General features: G+C 37.9%; 1 protein-coding gene across 3 annotated transcripts in view; it reads right to left on the bottom strand.

Annotated features, from left to right (window-relative positions):
* Nucleotides 1–16736, bottom strand: part of HELLS (helicase, lymphoid specific) — a 50090-nt gene that overhangs the window by 7109 nt on the left and 26245 nt on the right. For all 3 annotated transcript variants that reach the window (XM_082764511.1, XM_082764512.1, XM_082764510.1), the window contains 15 exons: nt 15044–15166; nt 13716–13775; nt 12612–12648; nt 12455–12519; nt 11963–12004; nt 10953–11177; nt 9354–9536; nt 8936–9079; nt 8090–8286; nt 7289–7385; nt 6207–6368; nt 5563–5705; nt 4331–4469; nt 3035–3118; nt 2828–2947 (listed from right to left, as the gene is read on the bottom strand). In XM_082764511.1, the coding sequence (XP_082620637.1) occupies nt 2828–2947; nt 3035–3118; nt 4331–4469; nt 5563–5705; nt 6207–6368; nt 7289–7385; nt 8090–8286; nt 8936–9079; nt 9354–9536; nt 10953–11177; nt 11963–12004; nt 12455–12519; nt 12612–12648; nt 13716–13775; nt 15044–15166 (1821 nt within the window). The remainder of the gene's footprint in view (nt 1–2827; nt 2948–3034; nt 3119–4330; nt 4470–5562; nt 5706–6206; nt 6369–7288; nt 7386–8089; nt 8287–8935; nt 9080–9353; nt 9537–10952; nt 11178–11962; nt 12005–12454; nt 12520–12611; nt 12649–13715; nt 13776–15043; nt 15167–16736) is intronic.

Raw genomic sequence — 16736 nt, 5'->3', positions numbered from 1 at the left:
TTTTCTTATCTGCCAATTTTAATCAATGTTAGTCAATGAGCTGTCCAACACAGAGTGCAGATAACTACAGTAACAAAATCTACCATCCAGAGCAATCTAAAATTCTGATGCCATCTTGACTGTAACTTCCAGCCTCCTTGTATATCTCCTTTTCTTATTTCAAAACTAAGAACAACTTTCTCAACTCCTACTCAGCATCTAACCTACTTTCATAGCAAGATCCTTCCAAGCATCATTAGAGCTCCTACCAGGTCTACGAGCAGTTAAATCTGTTCTCTTGTTCTGCACCTACGCCACTCTGTGGTAGGCACTGAAGCCAGGAACAGAGAGGAAAAGAAGCAAATTGGACCAGCACCTTTAAAACTTGCTGCACTTATCCATTGTTCCCATGGCTTTCTTGAGCCACTCGTTGCTGTTTATGCAGCTGAAACAGTGGGTACCTAATGCCAAGGCATTTTAACTGTATACTAAAAAACCCAACAGACAAAAAATATCATGCTTAATAAGGATACTTCAATGAAGGGAAAAAATAATAAAAGTCACAGGGGACAAAAGATGGATGTAACTGCATGTCTTCTCATAAGAGGAAGTACCATATGCAATTCTTAACCCATGAATGAAACACGACATCTTGACTTCCAAAGACAGAAATATTAGCAGGCACGTTCTGGTTACATTTTCTCTATCAGATATGTGCTCAGATGCATGCGCTACTTTGAATTTCTCTTGTACCTCTTGGGCCTGCATTGGGTCTATTTGCACTCAGGTTTCATTTTACACCAAGATTCCCTCTAGCTTCCAAATTACTTTGTAGAATACAGAAGCTGATCTCCAAGTGACTCTTCCTCCAAAGCACGGTTTGCTGGATACATATTACTAAATGAAGTAATGTTCCAATTCACCTCTTGTTACCCTGAGAGGCTGTTCTTTCTCAACTGAGCTATGCATACCCTGCTGGGAGTTTTCACTGGAAGAGAATAAGGTTCTCCTTGCTCAAGCATGTAAACACCTGATTTCTTCAGATTTTTACAGCTGTACACTTCTACATTGATTTTTTTTAGTTCTTTTAACTCCCCTACAACAATCAAACTTCCAAAAGTAAGGCACAGCATGCTTTGTTTCAGAAGTTTCAACCACATCATAGGATGAAAACTTGTGAGGAGGTGAAAAGCAGAAATACAGAGTAAAAGTGTGCATGTCAGATCACAAAACAGTATGGAACAGTATGGAATTCATACCCTCCAAAAGCCATTCACATTTTATTTGCTGACAATTTACAACCACATAACAACTGCGTAATCAACTCCTAAAAATGCTTAGAAACCAGCAGCACAAAATTTTATCTGCTTCATATAAGTCACATTGCTAGTTAGCCTTCTGTCTTTCAGAATCATTTTTAACAATAGCAACTTAAATGTTGAGGGGTGTGGCTTTCCTCAGCCACATTGTGACAGAGAAAAAACAGTGCAAACAAAAGCAGTCTGAGCTAGATGATCAGCAAGTCACTGTTTTTCCTTATCTGCATAAATACTGGTACATACTTGCAAGATCATATTGCAATTGCGGCACATCGCCTATATACATTCTGTGTTCTTCTTCCACACTCTGTATGTATTGCTTTTTCATATCCCTGCAAATCCTCAAAGCTTTTCCAAAACCACCCTACATGGCTGCCCTTCATGACAAATACGTGCCTCAACAGTAAGGCATTCTGTGATCTTTTCATTATAAGCATGCAAGAACAAAGGATTACACTGTAATGAATCCATGTTTACTTTCAGGCTGAAGTTACAAGCGTGCACCTAGGTACACAACACCACTTCCTGGAAATCTATTCTTATCTACTCTAACACCTATTTGGTGTTAGGCAGCACACTCCCACAGACACTGGTATAACACCCTGGACACTAGGAAACAATAGGGCCAGGGGTAACACTGGGATTAGCACCTGTTGCAATCTGCATAAATTTCATACTTTGCATCTGGGCAACGAGAATACGTGAGCATTGTGGTGGTTTTACTCAGGTAGGCAGCCAAGCTCCACCACAACTGCTCTCTCACTCCCCCTCTCCTCAAAGAGGAAGGGGGAGAAAATACAGCACAGAGAACTCGAGGTTTGAGATGAGAAAGGTTTAATTAAAGGGAAAGGGAATGGGGAGAAAAAGAAACAAAAGAAACAGTAAGTCTGCGCGGAAGCACAGAGAGAGGGAAAAACAATTTTTCTCTACTTCCCATTAACGAGTGATGTTTGGCCACATCCTGGGAAGCAGGGCCTCAAAACGTGTAGTGGTTGTTCAGGAGGAACAGCCCCCTCCCCCATGAGAGCCTCCCTTTTTATTGCTGAGTGTGACATCAGGTGTTATGGAATATCCCTTTGGTTGGTTTAGGTCAGCTGCCCTGGCGATGTCCCTTCCCCATCACTCGCCCACCCCCAGCCTGCTGGCTCCTGGGGGCTTGGAAGAAGTCCTGATGCTGTGCCAGCACCATGCAGCAATAGGCACAGCACTGGAGTGACACCAGTGTTGTTCCAGCTATGAGTGCAGAGCACAGCACCGTGTGGACTGCTGCAGGGAAAAGGTGACTCCAGCTCAGACAAACCCAACACAAGCATTCATCATTCTAGGCATACCAGGATGTTGTTTGGTAACGTATTTCACTACTTCAGTGTTTCTCAACTGCAGTTTTTAAAGCAGCAGCAAGAATATCAGTTTTCAACATAGATGTCTGTTGCCTGTTGAAGACTAAATGCTGTGCAAAGTCTCATCCCAATGTCACGTTAACAGGCACAATTTGGTAACAGGCTCAAAGGACATGAGCATGTACTTACATTTTCTTCTCTGTCTGAGTAAGACATAGACCCATCCAATCGACTAAATTTGAAGTCTCTCAAATAGCAGTAATCCATCAAGATGTCAAGCATTATAGTCATTTGTGAGAACAACAAGACCTAAAAAAAAAAAAAAACAGGAAGATTCCTTAGTACCATTTTCGGTCATCAAGAGACAACTGTGCCAAAAAGAAAAATTGGGTTTACCTTATGTCCCCTCTTTTTCAATTCTGGAAGCATCCGGTCCAAGAGAAGGAACTTGCCTGAATTCTTTACTAAATCTTCATCAACCTTAGAAGAGGGGGAAAAAGGGGAGGAGCAGTTGTACATTAGAAGGAAGGATGCCAAGGGCTTTCATCATTCAGAAGCATCAACAAATGCTTACTGAAATAAACTTGTAAAATCCTTTTAACTAAAAGCCATAATATTGAAATTGACAAATTGCAAAGTAAGCCGAATCAGTTAAATCATGATGAAATTAAATCAAACCCCACTGTTTTATATGCCCAAATATTTTTTTTTTAGATGAATTAACTTTCATCCCATTTCTGGAAGGAATAAAAGTCATGAAGGTTTCTCTCTTCACATGGAAAAGTAGTTTATTTCCCAGCTTATATCAGTGGTAATTCATGCACAAGGCTTCCACCTGCTGGAGACAAGGAAGCACTAGCTGAACAAGCTACAGGTACTAGCTCCTGCAAGTGTGAAACAATCTGTTTTCTACATGCTAGTATGGTGTTACCTTCTTTTATGCACTGACCTTGCATTGATAAACTTTAACAGTTTTCTCCACAGTGCAGCCAAATCTGTTAACCACACACCAAGCAGGAAACATGCCTACAAGAGGCTACAAACTTCATTTAGAAGTGTACAAACAAAGCAACTTCAAGTTGATTGAGCTTTCCTTTAAACTCAAAATACTTTCCACTTTCCTATATTACCAATTGCCTTGTCTAGATTAAACTGTCAACTGGTCTTTATGATGTACTTCCATTGGACTTTCTCCCTTTCAAGGCATAGATCTGATGCTGTAAACCTAAGTAGACGATCCTGTTGTACTTGTCTGCCCTTAGCACATCACTCTTAAAAACTGCCATCGTACCTTTTGCAGTGTTTATAGTCTACATCATGAACAGTTCACAAACATCAGCATTTTTAGTTTGGAAAATAAGCCTTTTTGAGGACAGCTTAAGGCAGACCCTAAAACAGCTTGAATAAGCAGAAGCCAGCTATTGTTTTAGTTCAATAACTTGCTTCCAGCAGATGAGTGCCTTCATAACAGAGAACACCACAGTACTGCTTACTACAGAGGCTAAAGACACAGAGGCTTGAACTGCTCTTTGCAACTGCTGCTTCAAATAATGATTCAGTCACATGCTGGAATTCAGTAGGGAGGCATATGTAAATACATCGTAAAGGTCATTCCTAACTGCTGTCAGCTCATGATCTATTGCTTCTAAATGCCTAGAATAATTCCTCTTCTAATCCTTTTAATATACGTACCTTGAATTGTTGCGTAGCAGGGTCCAATGGGTATTCAATAAGATAGGGGTGATTACAGCATTTCCTCAGTAACATCATAATATTCTGTAGTTTAAGGTTCACCTCCGAATCCATGGGCATGCTCACTTCAACCACCGGCCTTGAAAGACGTGCCATCTTATTAGTACAGAAAGTGTTACAGAAAAAAATACACACCCCCTCCCCAGAATAATAAATAAAATAGAAAGCAAGATTCACATGCTGTGTCAAACTTCCTTTAAACCCCTCACAGTTAATAAAGCTATTACCAGAGAAGACCTCCTTTAGTGTCACACTTGACACTAAAGGCACTAGAGTTTGCCACTATTGGTTTAAAATACAGAAGGATGGTAAAGTCGTAATCAGAAGCAAAAAAATGGAACAGAAAAGGGAACTCTGAAACTGTCATATCTCCCACTGAACAGTACATGAACTACTCCAAAATCAGCTCTTGGCCTATCCCAGTTCAGCCACATAACACACTGAAGGATTCTACTATAGCTCTTTTGCTCTTTCCAAACCTAAGAGCTATATCCAGCATAAGGGAACCATGCATGTCATAACACTAACACAAGCAAACATTTAATACCCATTCTTTCAGAGTACACTGGACTGAAAATCTAACAAAATACAGTTCAGCCCTGTAATTTAAGCCCAATCCTGGCTTTCCTTTTGCCCAAAGGAGTTCCAACCAATTTAGAGCCACCAACAGATCTTGTCAAACTCAGGATTACTCAGCACCCTCAGTCTTGGCCCTCCATTCTGATCATAATCACCAAGCAGTAAGTGATCTGCACATGTCACAAACACAGCAGTAACCATACTGGCTATTTGGGTTCTAGCTCTCAGTTTAAACCTAAGTTTTAAACTTAAGTTTAAATCTAAGTTTTTATTTTATAAAAACTTAGCAAGTAAATCAGTTATCCCTTTACTCCAGTCCTGAGCCCAAACTTTGCTTCAAGTATTCCTGAGGAACTCTGCAAAAGTCTGGGAGTTAACTGTAATTAATACACTAATGTTATCCCTTGTCCTATCATTGAGCCAATGAAAGATACAGCTGACACAAACATAACTGAACAACATAGACAAAAGTTTTACCTGAACTTCGCAAAGGGTGCAAGAATTTAGCAGTAAAATCATATAAGCAAAGCTCTGAAGTAATCTTAAGAGGACAATACTCAGTACAACAAAAAAGATACTTTTATAGCAGGTACCTCTCTTTTTCCACTTCCTCTTGCATTTTGCTGATCAATTTTTCCAAGTCATCAGGTGAACCATTATGTTCTTCACAATAATCAACCAGTTTTCGACTACGGCGTTTTGGTCGGCCTGTTGGACTCAACTCTATTACTTCTTCCTGTGGGAAACAGCATTGTCATCAACAGCAGATAGCTCCAAATTCAAAGGCCTGTGCAGACTCAAGAATTCTCAATCCTGAAAAGAGGTCTCAGCAACATGCTCCATCTAATACTTAGTTTCTGCAGCTGTAAATTTTGTTAAGCAGAAAGAGTGGCCCAAACTCTAAAAGTCTTTAATTGTAGATCTTGAAAGCAGCTTTTAAAAATTGAGCAGAAGCATTAGTACCACACTGATTTCACAGCAGAAACGGTCAGTTCAATTAAAACTGTCTTTTTCCACTAAGCTACAAGCAACCAAAAGCACACTAACACTCACATATTACCAGTTCTGTGACCACAGAGGCCAGTCACATCAACTGTCACTGAAACGCTGAAAAGGTCAGACTCAAAATGTAAGCAAACAACATTTTGGTTACACTAGTAATGAAGCAATGTCAGCATGGCTTTGCTTATAAACCATTAATAGCAAGCACATTTATAACACCCGTATCAGTAGATACCTCGTTATTTCCAAGCAGTTTCCTAATGGTGCGATTTACAATGGCAGTATAGAACGTTTCTTGCTTCTTTGCCAGGGGCGCATATACCACAACTTCTCGTTTGGGAGGAACCTCAAGAGCAACATCCGATTTCAGTCTTCTCAATAAGAAAGGCGTCAGAATCTGAAATGTTGAGCAGTTGCGTTATAATTACTCAAAGCTTTCAACAGGGCTAGTTAAAAGAAAAAGACACGCAAATAAGTTTACTAATAAAACATTATTTTTACAATTTAAACTAAGGGATTTAATCTGCAGAGTTCCATGCTTCACTTTTAAATAGAGATGCCTGCTCCAAAACTTTTACACACATACTCGTCATGTGTGTTAAAAGAAAAACAAAACCCCACATCTATGGACATCTTAAAAATTGTCTTTAATAAGGGTTGCAGACCTTTCAAATAATTTTCATAAATGAAAGTAATCTTATTACAAATTAGCTCATTTTGCTTGTTATATTTCTTCAACTTATTCTAGGATAGCCATAAACCTTTAAAAACAATATATAAGTTGCCATCAACAATCATATCTAAAAAACATAAATCGCATCTCACACCATCAGCTTACAATAGGAAAATGTGTTTTGAAAGCACTTACTTTCCCCTCCACCACTCCTTAAAAAACATTTTGAATGTTAGCTTTGTTTTGCCTTTGAAGAGAAGCAAGTTATAAAACTAGTTTGTTAAAAGGCTTTCTGTTCAACACCTCAGAGCTGCATAAATTCTCTCAAAGTTATATTTCCACAAGTTCAATATACAAATTAAATCTTTTGGCAGACTGAAGTAAGCAACAGCAATTAAGTTTAACTGAACTCAATTCAGTTCCAAGAACAAAAAAGAGTCTTTATCAAAGAAGTACATTGTTCCTTTCAGCACTTATAAACGCCTTAAATATTGGAGGAAAAAAGGAGATACCTAAGTGTAGAAGTGCCACAATAAAAGCCTCAGGATCAGAAGTCAGATCCACAAACAAGATTTTGGTGCACTTCATAATAATGGTCAATGTCAGAAATAAACCATGAAAAAATAACACAAAAAAATGAAAACCTGATGTAGCATATGCAAGATGTTTTGCTCCCTTTCTTTAGCAATGATGTCTTCGGCAGTTTCTGTAATGCTGGTAATGTCAAACCATGATTCAAAACTATAAAAACAAAACAAAAAAAAGAATAGCTTGTTTCATAGCTATGATTCTCCTTCCTTATATAACTATGCTATTTTTCCTCTCATCCTGTGATTTAAGGAAACAAAGCACTGGTATCTATCACGTACAAATGGTGAACAAGAGACATTTCTGAAATATACCTGTCAGATGCTTGAGATTTTAAAATCAATCAATAAAAATACCTGTATTAGTTGGAATATTCACTATGATCAATTATATTCAACGTAGTCTGTAGCTTTTTTTCCAAATTTTGACTAAATTCAAATTTGACTGGTTTTGGCAATGTTCCTGACCTCCCCATACTGCTTCATGAAAGCGTCAGTCTCCCATGGGTCCTATGTTTGACAGCCTCACACAACTGTCTGTAACACCTTACAAAATCTCAAGCAACTCCAGACACTTATGATCAGACAATCATCTCCCATCTCCCCCCAGTGCCCATGTCTTAGTTCAGAATTGAATTTCCACTACCCATCGAGCTGACAATTCCTTCCTTTCTGAAACTACTAGTGTGAAGACAACACACATTTCAAAGTCTTTGTAACCAGATGATTATACCAAATTACAACCATATCATAAAAGAACTCTTTAAAGGCTGATAGAAGTTTAATTATTAAAGAGTAAGAATAATGCCCAAACAGAACAAAAGGGAATCATTCTTTTTTAACCAGACTGCAACTCACCTTTTCAAATCATCAAACACATCTGGCAAAAGGAAGTTAAGCAACGACCAAAGTTCTGCCAAGTTGTTTTGCAGGGGGGTACCAGTCAACAGCAGTTTATTGTCTGCATTAAATCGTTTCAACTCTCTGATAAGGCGGCAGTTCATATTTTTAATCCTGTGACCTTCATCTACTATCAGGTATTTCCAAAAGCAGTTCTACAAACAAGAAACGGTATTTCAGTAAATCTTAGCTCACTCCATCAAAATGTGCCCAATGAGCAACACTAGTAAGACTGCCTGATCTTGACCATTAGAAAGATTCTATTTGCTCGTTTCTCACTTTGTCAGACTGGAAGAGCAGAGTCCAAACAGTTTATGCTTCACATATGCTTCACAGTGACTGCATTTAGTTTTGGTGATTACAGTGAAAACTTCTACAAGAAGCTCTTCTCACTGAAGCAACCACTCTAATATTAACTCTGTTACTTATATAAAAAGGAAAACTTTTCTCCAAGTGTCTCCCCTCCATTACCTACAGAGAGATAATGGGAAAAAGCTGTAATATGTTAATTACAACTGTGTTGTAATTATCTGCTTGCTTCACTTTTTAAAACAGCATTCTATTTGAAGAATTTCTCAAAAAAAAAAAAAAAAGCCATTTCTACCAAAGAAACATATCACAGCAGAACTGAATGCCAACATAGCTGCTACAGTATAACACTCATTGAACAAGCAGCATGTAGGATTTTTTTTTTTTTTTTTTTTTTTTTTTTTTTTTTTTTTTTAAGTGTATACTCAAAAGCACTGCCATTAGTGATGAGGCAGCATTCCACCTGTCACAGGATTTTCAGTAGAACATAGATACCTGCAGGGCATTTCTGTCTCGCATTGCGATTTCAAAGGAAGTAATGACCACAGGATGGATTTGCAGTGATCCTTGTCGCCCATGAATTTTTCGAACCAGTTTACGACGTTCCTGCTGAGCTCCATGATACAGCATTATTGGAATCTGAAAGAAATAAGACCTTGAAGTCAGTTGAATTAACCTCACTTAAAACGGCAAACCTCACAGGTAACAGAAATAATTAGCTTAGTTACAAGAAGGCTGTAAATACATAGTAAGACATATCATACCGTGTGCTAACAACATAAAGAACTATAGTTAACTTGATGTTCTATATAGAGAATGTTTTGATGCAAATAATTAAAACTAAGAACTGAGGTAGGAATTTTAAAAGATAGTTCTGTTAGACCCGAGGAAGAAAAACCTTTGTTTCTCTTACCTCTGGAGTAAATCTTTTGAATTCAGACATCCAATTTGGAAGAGTAGACAAAGGACCACATACTAAGAAGGGACCAGGGACTCCTCGCTCCACCATCAGTGCTATTGTTGCAATACACTGGATTGTCTTCCCCAACCCCATTTCATCAGCTAAAATGCCGTTGATACCATTTTCCCAAAGCATCTGCACACACAAAGAAAAATACATAAGCATAGATTAACTATCACACCTTAGGAACAACAAACATCCATAGGAATGTAACATCTGTGGAAACTCTCTACTGGGCATATTCTATATTGGAGGTGAATAAGATTTCTCCATGATGAAAATAAAACACCAGCATCTTGTAAACCCCAGACTGTCATATGTAGGGTAATGTGCTTTGAGCAAGTTAGTTGCCTGACTAGGAGGAGAAAAAAAAAAAAAAAAAAAAAAGAACAGTATCAAAGGAAAGGATGTGAATTATCGTTCTATCAAAAGCACTTCAACAGCAAATATACCTCACAGTACTCTGACTTTTACTCGTCTTGATTCTAAATTATTCCTATAACTTCTATCTCCAGAAGACCAAGTTACTGTGTTTCAGTTTTATCTTTTCAAGTAGCTTTTATAGCCATGGCTACTTCAGCATAGGAAAAAGGTGCAATACCTGACCAACGTTGCCTGCTGTTCTGGCAAAAATGATTTGTGCAGACACTGCCTATTTCAACAAGTGACAGAGCAACTTCTCACAACAGAACAGAAAGGAAGCACCCTTTGACTATTCAATCTACTGTTCTTAAAGGCTATGAGTGATGGTCCAACAACAGAATCATAAGCTGTTTATTCCCCCAGAACAGGCCAGCCTTCCTCAGGCACTTCCCAGAGACAGAACAGAATGAGTAAGTTTAGTGGCACTCACTTGTGAGATGAGTTTAAGGCTGTTAAAACAGGATATACATGCTTGTGGGAGCAAGAAAGAGATAAAAAAGGAAATAGATCATCAGCAGAAGTTAGTTCTGCGTGATTCTGACAACAACAAAAAAAAGTTATTCTAAAATGTCTTGCAAGCAAGAAAAGGGGAAAAATATAATAAAAGAAATGTCCACATACGTAAGTTTCACTGGCTTTTGAAATCAAATGTTAAAGACAACACAATTTAAAGACATTATGCTAATACCACTAGTTAAGAGTCCATAATGCAGAGAGAATTGAAAGCTTATTTGTGTTAGGTGTTTAAAAGACTCACTTTGCAGGCCTAAGGGGCCAGGTATTCAAGTCCTTGAAAGAGGAAAAACAGTAAGACTGTCCCTCAAGTTAAGTATACATAGACTTACTGCTTTCACAAAGCACTTATAAGAAGAGACTGAAAGGACAGTTGAGTTGAACGTGAAAATAGATGAAGAAAGGAAAGGTAGAGAACACCAACCAAGAAGATTATAGAAGTCTTTACAGGGTGGGGAGGATATTTGGGTTTGTAACTTTCTATTTGTGGATTGGCAACTTTTTTCATTATATAAGAATCTGGTGTTATATAACCAAAAATTTCTAGTGTCTCTTCCCCTTTGTTTCTGTCTCCAGTCAGCAACACATTCAATTTTGTAAACAATTGCTCCTTACCCTTAGCCACTCCATGCCTTCCACCTGGTACCACCTCATGACACCTCCAGTAAAAATCTTTGGCTGTTGAAAAGGCACTGGTTGTCCATTAAATTTCCGTACTGGATCAAGGAATTGCTTGGCACTGTGTCGTACAGCTTGACACAATCTATCCTTAATGACACTATTTGAGTCTCCATTTTTCTGCAGGTCTTCTGGACACAGGTTATCAGAAGAGCTTTCATCCTATGGAGGAAAGTTCAAGGAACATGTGACAAGTGGCATACTTTAACAAAACCCAGCTAAGACATACTTATGCCAGGTGCTGAAACTTGTGGTAAATTTCTGCCAGCCTGTTATTATGTAGCAAAACAAGCGAGCCCCTGACACAAAGACTGAATAACTGTCAATGAAAGAGTAAGATTTATTTTTAGAATTAGTATCACCACAAAAGCAGAAGTAACCATGCAAAATTTCAATACCTTACTGGCATCCTTTACTCCTTTGGAACTGAAGAGCAGTGATAGCTTCCAGAACAATTAGGCTATTCTACCCATGAAAGCAAGCAGACGTAAAACCTTGCCAAGAGGCTGACATTTAATGCAGCAATTTCTTTTCTGTAAATGGATTCTAGATAATATTAGAAAGTAGTATATAGTACTGTGCTTGTAGTTCTTAAGCCACAGTAGAAGCAAAAAAGGCCACACCTTTTGTCTCCACAATTTAAATGCTTAAAAATGGCTGCATCTTAAGTAAGGTCTTATATACTAGCACAAGCATTTCTTTAGTAAGTTATTTTCTTCATTTTTGAAAACTACAGTAAAATTCAGAAGTTTTCACCTGTTATATAAGAATAGGTGTTTAAGTGCATTTACTTGCACCATGCTTTAAAACTACTAACTCAGAACTACAATACATAGCTAAAAGATATTTATTTACAAGAAAAGTTTAAAGATATTCTATAAAGTATAAAATGTTCTCCCTCCGTTTGGGCTTAACACACAAACCATAAGAACATGTTGACAACATACCTGATTTTCCACTTTACTTTTTTTTGCCACTGATAAGATTTCCTGCAAGAAAAAAAAATTACACTTATGTGCTTTTCAACTTTAAAGGCTACAATTTGTATTTCAATAAGTCTTTTAATTGAAGAGCATTTACATACTTGAAGCAAATTTCCATACATCATCTAACATATGTGACTTTAAGAAGGCAACACATCAGCAAATGTATTTCAATCACAAAAGATAATTTAATACATCTTCACAGCTTGCCTCCCTAAAAATTTAAGAAAAGCATTTGGATTCTACAGGTCCGACAACACTGCTTATTATACAGAATTTTGCTGGGAGGAAGTCATACCTTATAGGTAGGCTACTGTTGGCTGTCAGTCAATAATTTCTGACAATAACATATAAGAATGTGTTGCTCCAAAATACAGATGTCACACAGTCATAGTCTCACCAGTTAAAATTTGAGCGACAAAAACCCAAACAAGTCCATTTACAAATACAGCCTACCTCTTTGGACATAATTTCTGAGATGTTGTATGTTCCCTCTTCTCTTCCTCTCTTCTTTTTTGCAGCTATAAGATAACATTTGAGTTTATACAACACATCAAATGTGAAAGAAACTGAAAACACCAGTACTGACTAAAGGCAGAATTTAATACTTTACCTGATTTCTCCTCTTTGCCATCCGCTGGACTTTGACCCTAGAAAATAAATATAGAAAGATGATCATCATCTCATGCATGTCTAACTATCATGGCACAAATGAGAGAAATATGCAATCCAACTTCAAGCATTGTCTTGGAAATCTTTTTGAAAGACTTAGTATTATGTAGTTTATAAAAAGTATAGCAGAAGTAGTTACCGTTTATCTTTTTCAACCTTACTTTATTTGGTATGCCAGCACTTAGCCTACTGAATAAGATGAGCAATCATTCATAAAAACAAAATCAACTAAAAGGCAACCCCCACAAGGCAAATCCAAATTTCCTTGAATGAAAATTACAGGATCATAGAATGGTTTGGGTTGGAAGAGACCTTAAAGATCATCTAATTCCAACCCCCCTGCCATGGGCAGGGGGGACTCCCCCTAGACCAGGTTGCTGAATGCCACATCCAACCTGGCCTTAAGAACTTCCAGGGACGGAGCATCCACAGCTTCTATGGGGAACCTGTGCCAGTGACTCACCACCCTCATAGTAAGCAGTTTCTCCCTTATATCTAATCTAAACCCACACTCTTTTTAGTTTAAAGCCACTTTTCCTTGTCCTATCACTATAATCCCTGACAAAGAGTCCTTCACCAGCTGTCTTATAGGCCCCCTTTAGGTACTAGAAGATAACTCCACATCTCCCTGGAGCCTTTTCTTCTCCAGGCTAAGACATACTTATGCCAGTATGTCTTAGGGCTCTCTTCTCCAGGCTCAACAACAACTGCAATCATCTCAGCCTGTCTTCATAAGAGAGGTACTCCAGCCCTCTGATCATCCTTACGGGACATGCTGGACATGCTCTAATATAATAGGTCCTTATTATACTGAGGGCCCAATTAGTCAGAAAAGTCTCCTTAGTAGGACTGTCATGCTATGTGATTTTTGAGTAGATTTAAACAGTCTTACTATGGTTAAAAATATGGTACAATAGATCTTACTGCAAGTCAAATGCTGGGTAAGTCTAACTTTAGCTACCTTGACCAGATGATCAAAATTGACATGGCAATTTGACAGACTTATAGCAAAGAGAAGTTGCATAAAACCTCTAGTTAATCTCACCTTTGCAGATTTTAACATCATCTCTCTCTTTTTTTCTAACTTCTCTTTCTTTCTCTGTTCCTAAAAAAACAAACAAACAGACACATTTCTTGTATTTAAATGACACTCACAAGAGAACCATCCATTATAGAAATAAAAACAGATGCAGATTACATTGGTAATGTAGATTGCTGTGTACTCTACAGACTTGGAGTGTTTTGGCAGTCTCAGTAAAAGCCTCTATGCTGACATTGTTAAAAATCATAAAACAGAACTTGGGCATGCAAGTGCAACTGCTCTGAATTGCTTGTCAGTGACTACTTTAAACATTTTCAAATACAGTAATTTAAGAAGATGCCAACAAAAATATACCCAATTGCAAACTCCTGTAGAGATCATATTAACTACAGCAAGTTTTCCATGTGTGTATCTTCCCTTTAACTTCTACGAGTTACCACTTGTGTTCATTGTCAAACAGAATGTAATATAAGTACCCTACAATGCCTTTAAGGAAGAAATGCTTTCATATCTTTAAGAATCTAAGATTTTCATTTCATCTATTATTTTTACTTGCTGAAAGCAAAAGGACTTTGGGGAAAAAGAAAGATAAGGAACCTTTATAACTATCAGATGGAGCAGTAAGACTTAATATTGAAATAGGCATTCTATCATTGTAGTAATCATGAATTTGAGCTGACAATAGACACTAGAGAAGCATTTTAGAAAGGATGTTTCTGCAGCCTGTCAAGTATCACTTTTCTGAGCACGTGATTATCCTGAATCTTTTCTTGAGATTCTTTCTCCCTCAGGCTCAAATTCTCACAAGTTTGTACGTACAAGGACAATTAATAAAGTAAAGACAAAGCCAGATGTGACCTCAGCAACTCATAGATTTAAAAAGCAGAACACAATCATTTCATGGAAGCTCTTGTTTGGGAACAGCATGGTCTGAGATCACTGTAATTTATGTTTGTCCTACATTATCATCCTGAAGACAAGCCTCATCCTCAGCCTTCAGTAATCAACAAAACCAGGCTGCACAACTTCTACATGTCAATTCTTTGCATCCTTCTGTCCTCCTTACAGGTTTTCCAGCTTCCTTAAATTTCGTCTTATCTCTCAGGCCAACAGAAAAATTGTAAAGACATCACCACTACCTTTATACTGTGATTAAAATTCATGCTCTTTCCAGACTGATTTGTATATAAATTTATAGGACAAACTCTGAATATTACATAAAGCACCACCTCACTCCAAGGCAGTACCTTCCATAGCTTCTCAGCAGAACTGAAGCAAAAAAGCAGGTGACAGTTCATCTTAAGAATCCCCACCACAGAGAATACACTTACCTCCAGTTGCTGCTGTTCCATTTTGGTTAGCAAGAACTTTGAGTAAATGTTGCTTTTTTCAAGCAAATGCTGAAGCCTCTTATACCGCATTTCACTTGACTCCCTGTCCCAAGAAGTGCGAGCCTGGCCAACACAAGAAGAGGTCAAGTATTTAAAGATGATTCAAATTCAATGCCTTACACATAAGAAAGGGTTCTTTTAGAGGATAATCACAATCATCTCACACCTGTGTAAGCTTTTACTCTTTGAGTCATTATACATTTATAATTCATGGATGTACTGACCCATACATATCTCTCTATGAAGCACTTGCTGCAAGATCAGTGTAACTGAGGGATGGATTCACTTGCACATGTAAACAGCTCTGCAGAATATACCTGCTTCCAGTGCAACAGCACAAAGCATTCAAGGGCTTAAAGAAGTCTAATCTCTGATTTGTAGACTTAGAGTTAAAAGGACATCTAATTTTATTCATACCCTGCAAAATCTGGGTAAAAAAAAAAAAACACATTTCAAAATTCAGCAGTTTCCTAAGTATTAACTGGGACACTTCTGTATACCATCTGCACAGAGGTAGTTTTTCATTAGCAAGATATTCAGGTAGCTACAAAGTCATTAGTGCCTGATTTACAGTGGCCAAGTGAACTCCCAGTGTGAAAACAGCAACTTCTCTTTGTTTTAGTTACAAAATCCAAGTGCTTGAATTGCCACTATTTTTAAAAAAGGATACCTGTTGAATTAGTCAAGGCTGTGTAATTGATCAAGACTTCTCCAAAAAGTAAAAGAGCATTCACCCTGCAGCAGTCACATAAAATAAATTGCCTGTTAGGTGGAGACTTACCTGTTAGATGGAAATGTCAAGGAAGTGAAAAGGTATAAATTAGCATCTCCAAGAGAAACCCAGGAAACACAAGATGCAGAGCTTTACAAGATGCTTATCTGTGCCATTGCCTTCAAAAGGAACACTGGGGGAAGGGCACAACGAGACAGAAAAGCAAGAGAATTTTCTGGAACTAAATAGATTAATAGGTAGCGAAAATAGGTATTAGCTGACTGAGAGGAGAAACTGCAAAGAAATCAGGGTTTCTTCATCCCAAAAATCACACTTTTCTTTTCCACTAATGGTACGCCATGTCATCCTTATAAGTAGCAATCTCTCTATTCGTTTGTGAGCAGAAGATCTATCTCAAAGTGTTCTTTGGGGGCTATGTGGCCTTCTTGCAAATTCTCCATAAAGGTTTTGTTTGCTACTGCTCTCCTCATTCCAGGTATTTTCCTTCAGGCAGAATGTACCTGAGTCCAGGAAAACCAACCCTTGATGGCAATGCCAAGAAACAATATAAGTGAAACTGAAGCACTTCATTCATTGAGTTGGTATTACTCAATTTCTGTTGGTGTGGAACCCAGCTTCTTTCCATTAATTACTTTATCTGAAGGACTTCATCCTTTGAAGGAACCTCCAAGCCTCAACAAGGTTGTTTTTATACCTGTTATATTGACTATGGCAAAACTGCCACTCATTTTTCATCACTCTACATTCTCAAATATTTGCATTGTGGTATTTTGCTCTTAAACCACAAAAAGAGCAAGTGACTCATTTGTTGAACTGCACAAGTCACCTGGCAAGGGGATTGCAGAAGTGACAAACATAAAAAAAGAAACAAAACAGGAGCTTTGAGAAGATCAACTGTGC

Source organism: Aythya marila (genome assembly GCF_965140915.1).
Source record: "Aythya marila genome assembly, chromosome: 7".
NCBI lineage: Eukaryota > Metazoa > Chordata > Aves > Anseriformes > Anatidae > Aythya > Aythya marila.
This window is presented reverse-complemented; position numbering and strand designations above follow the sequence as displayed.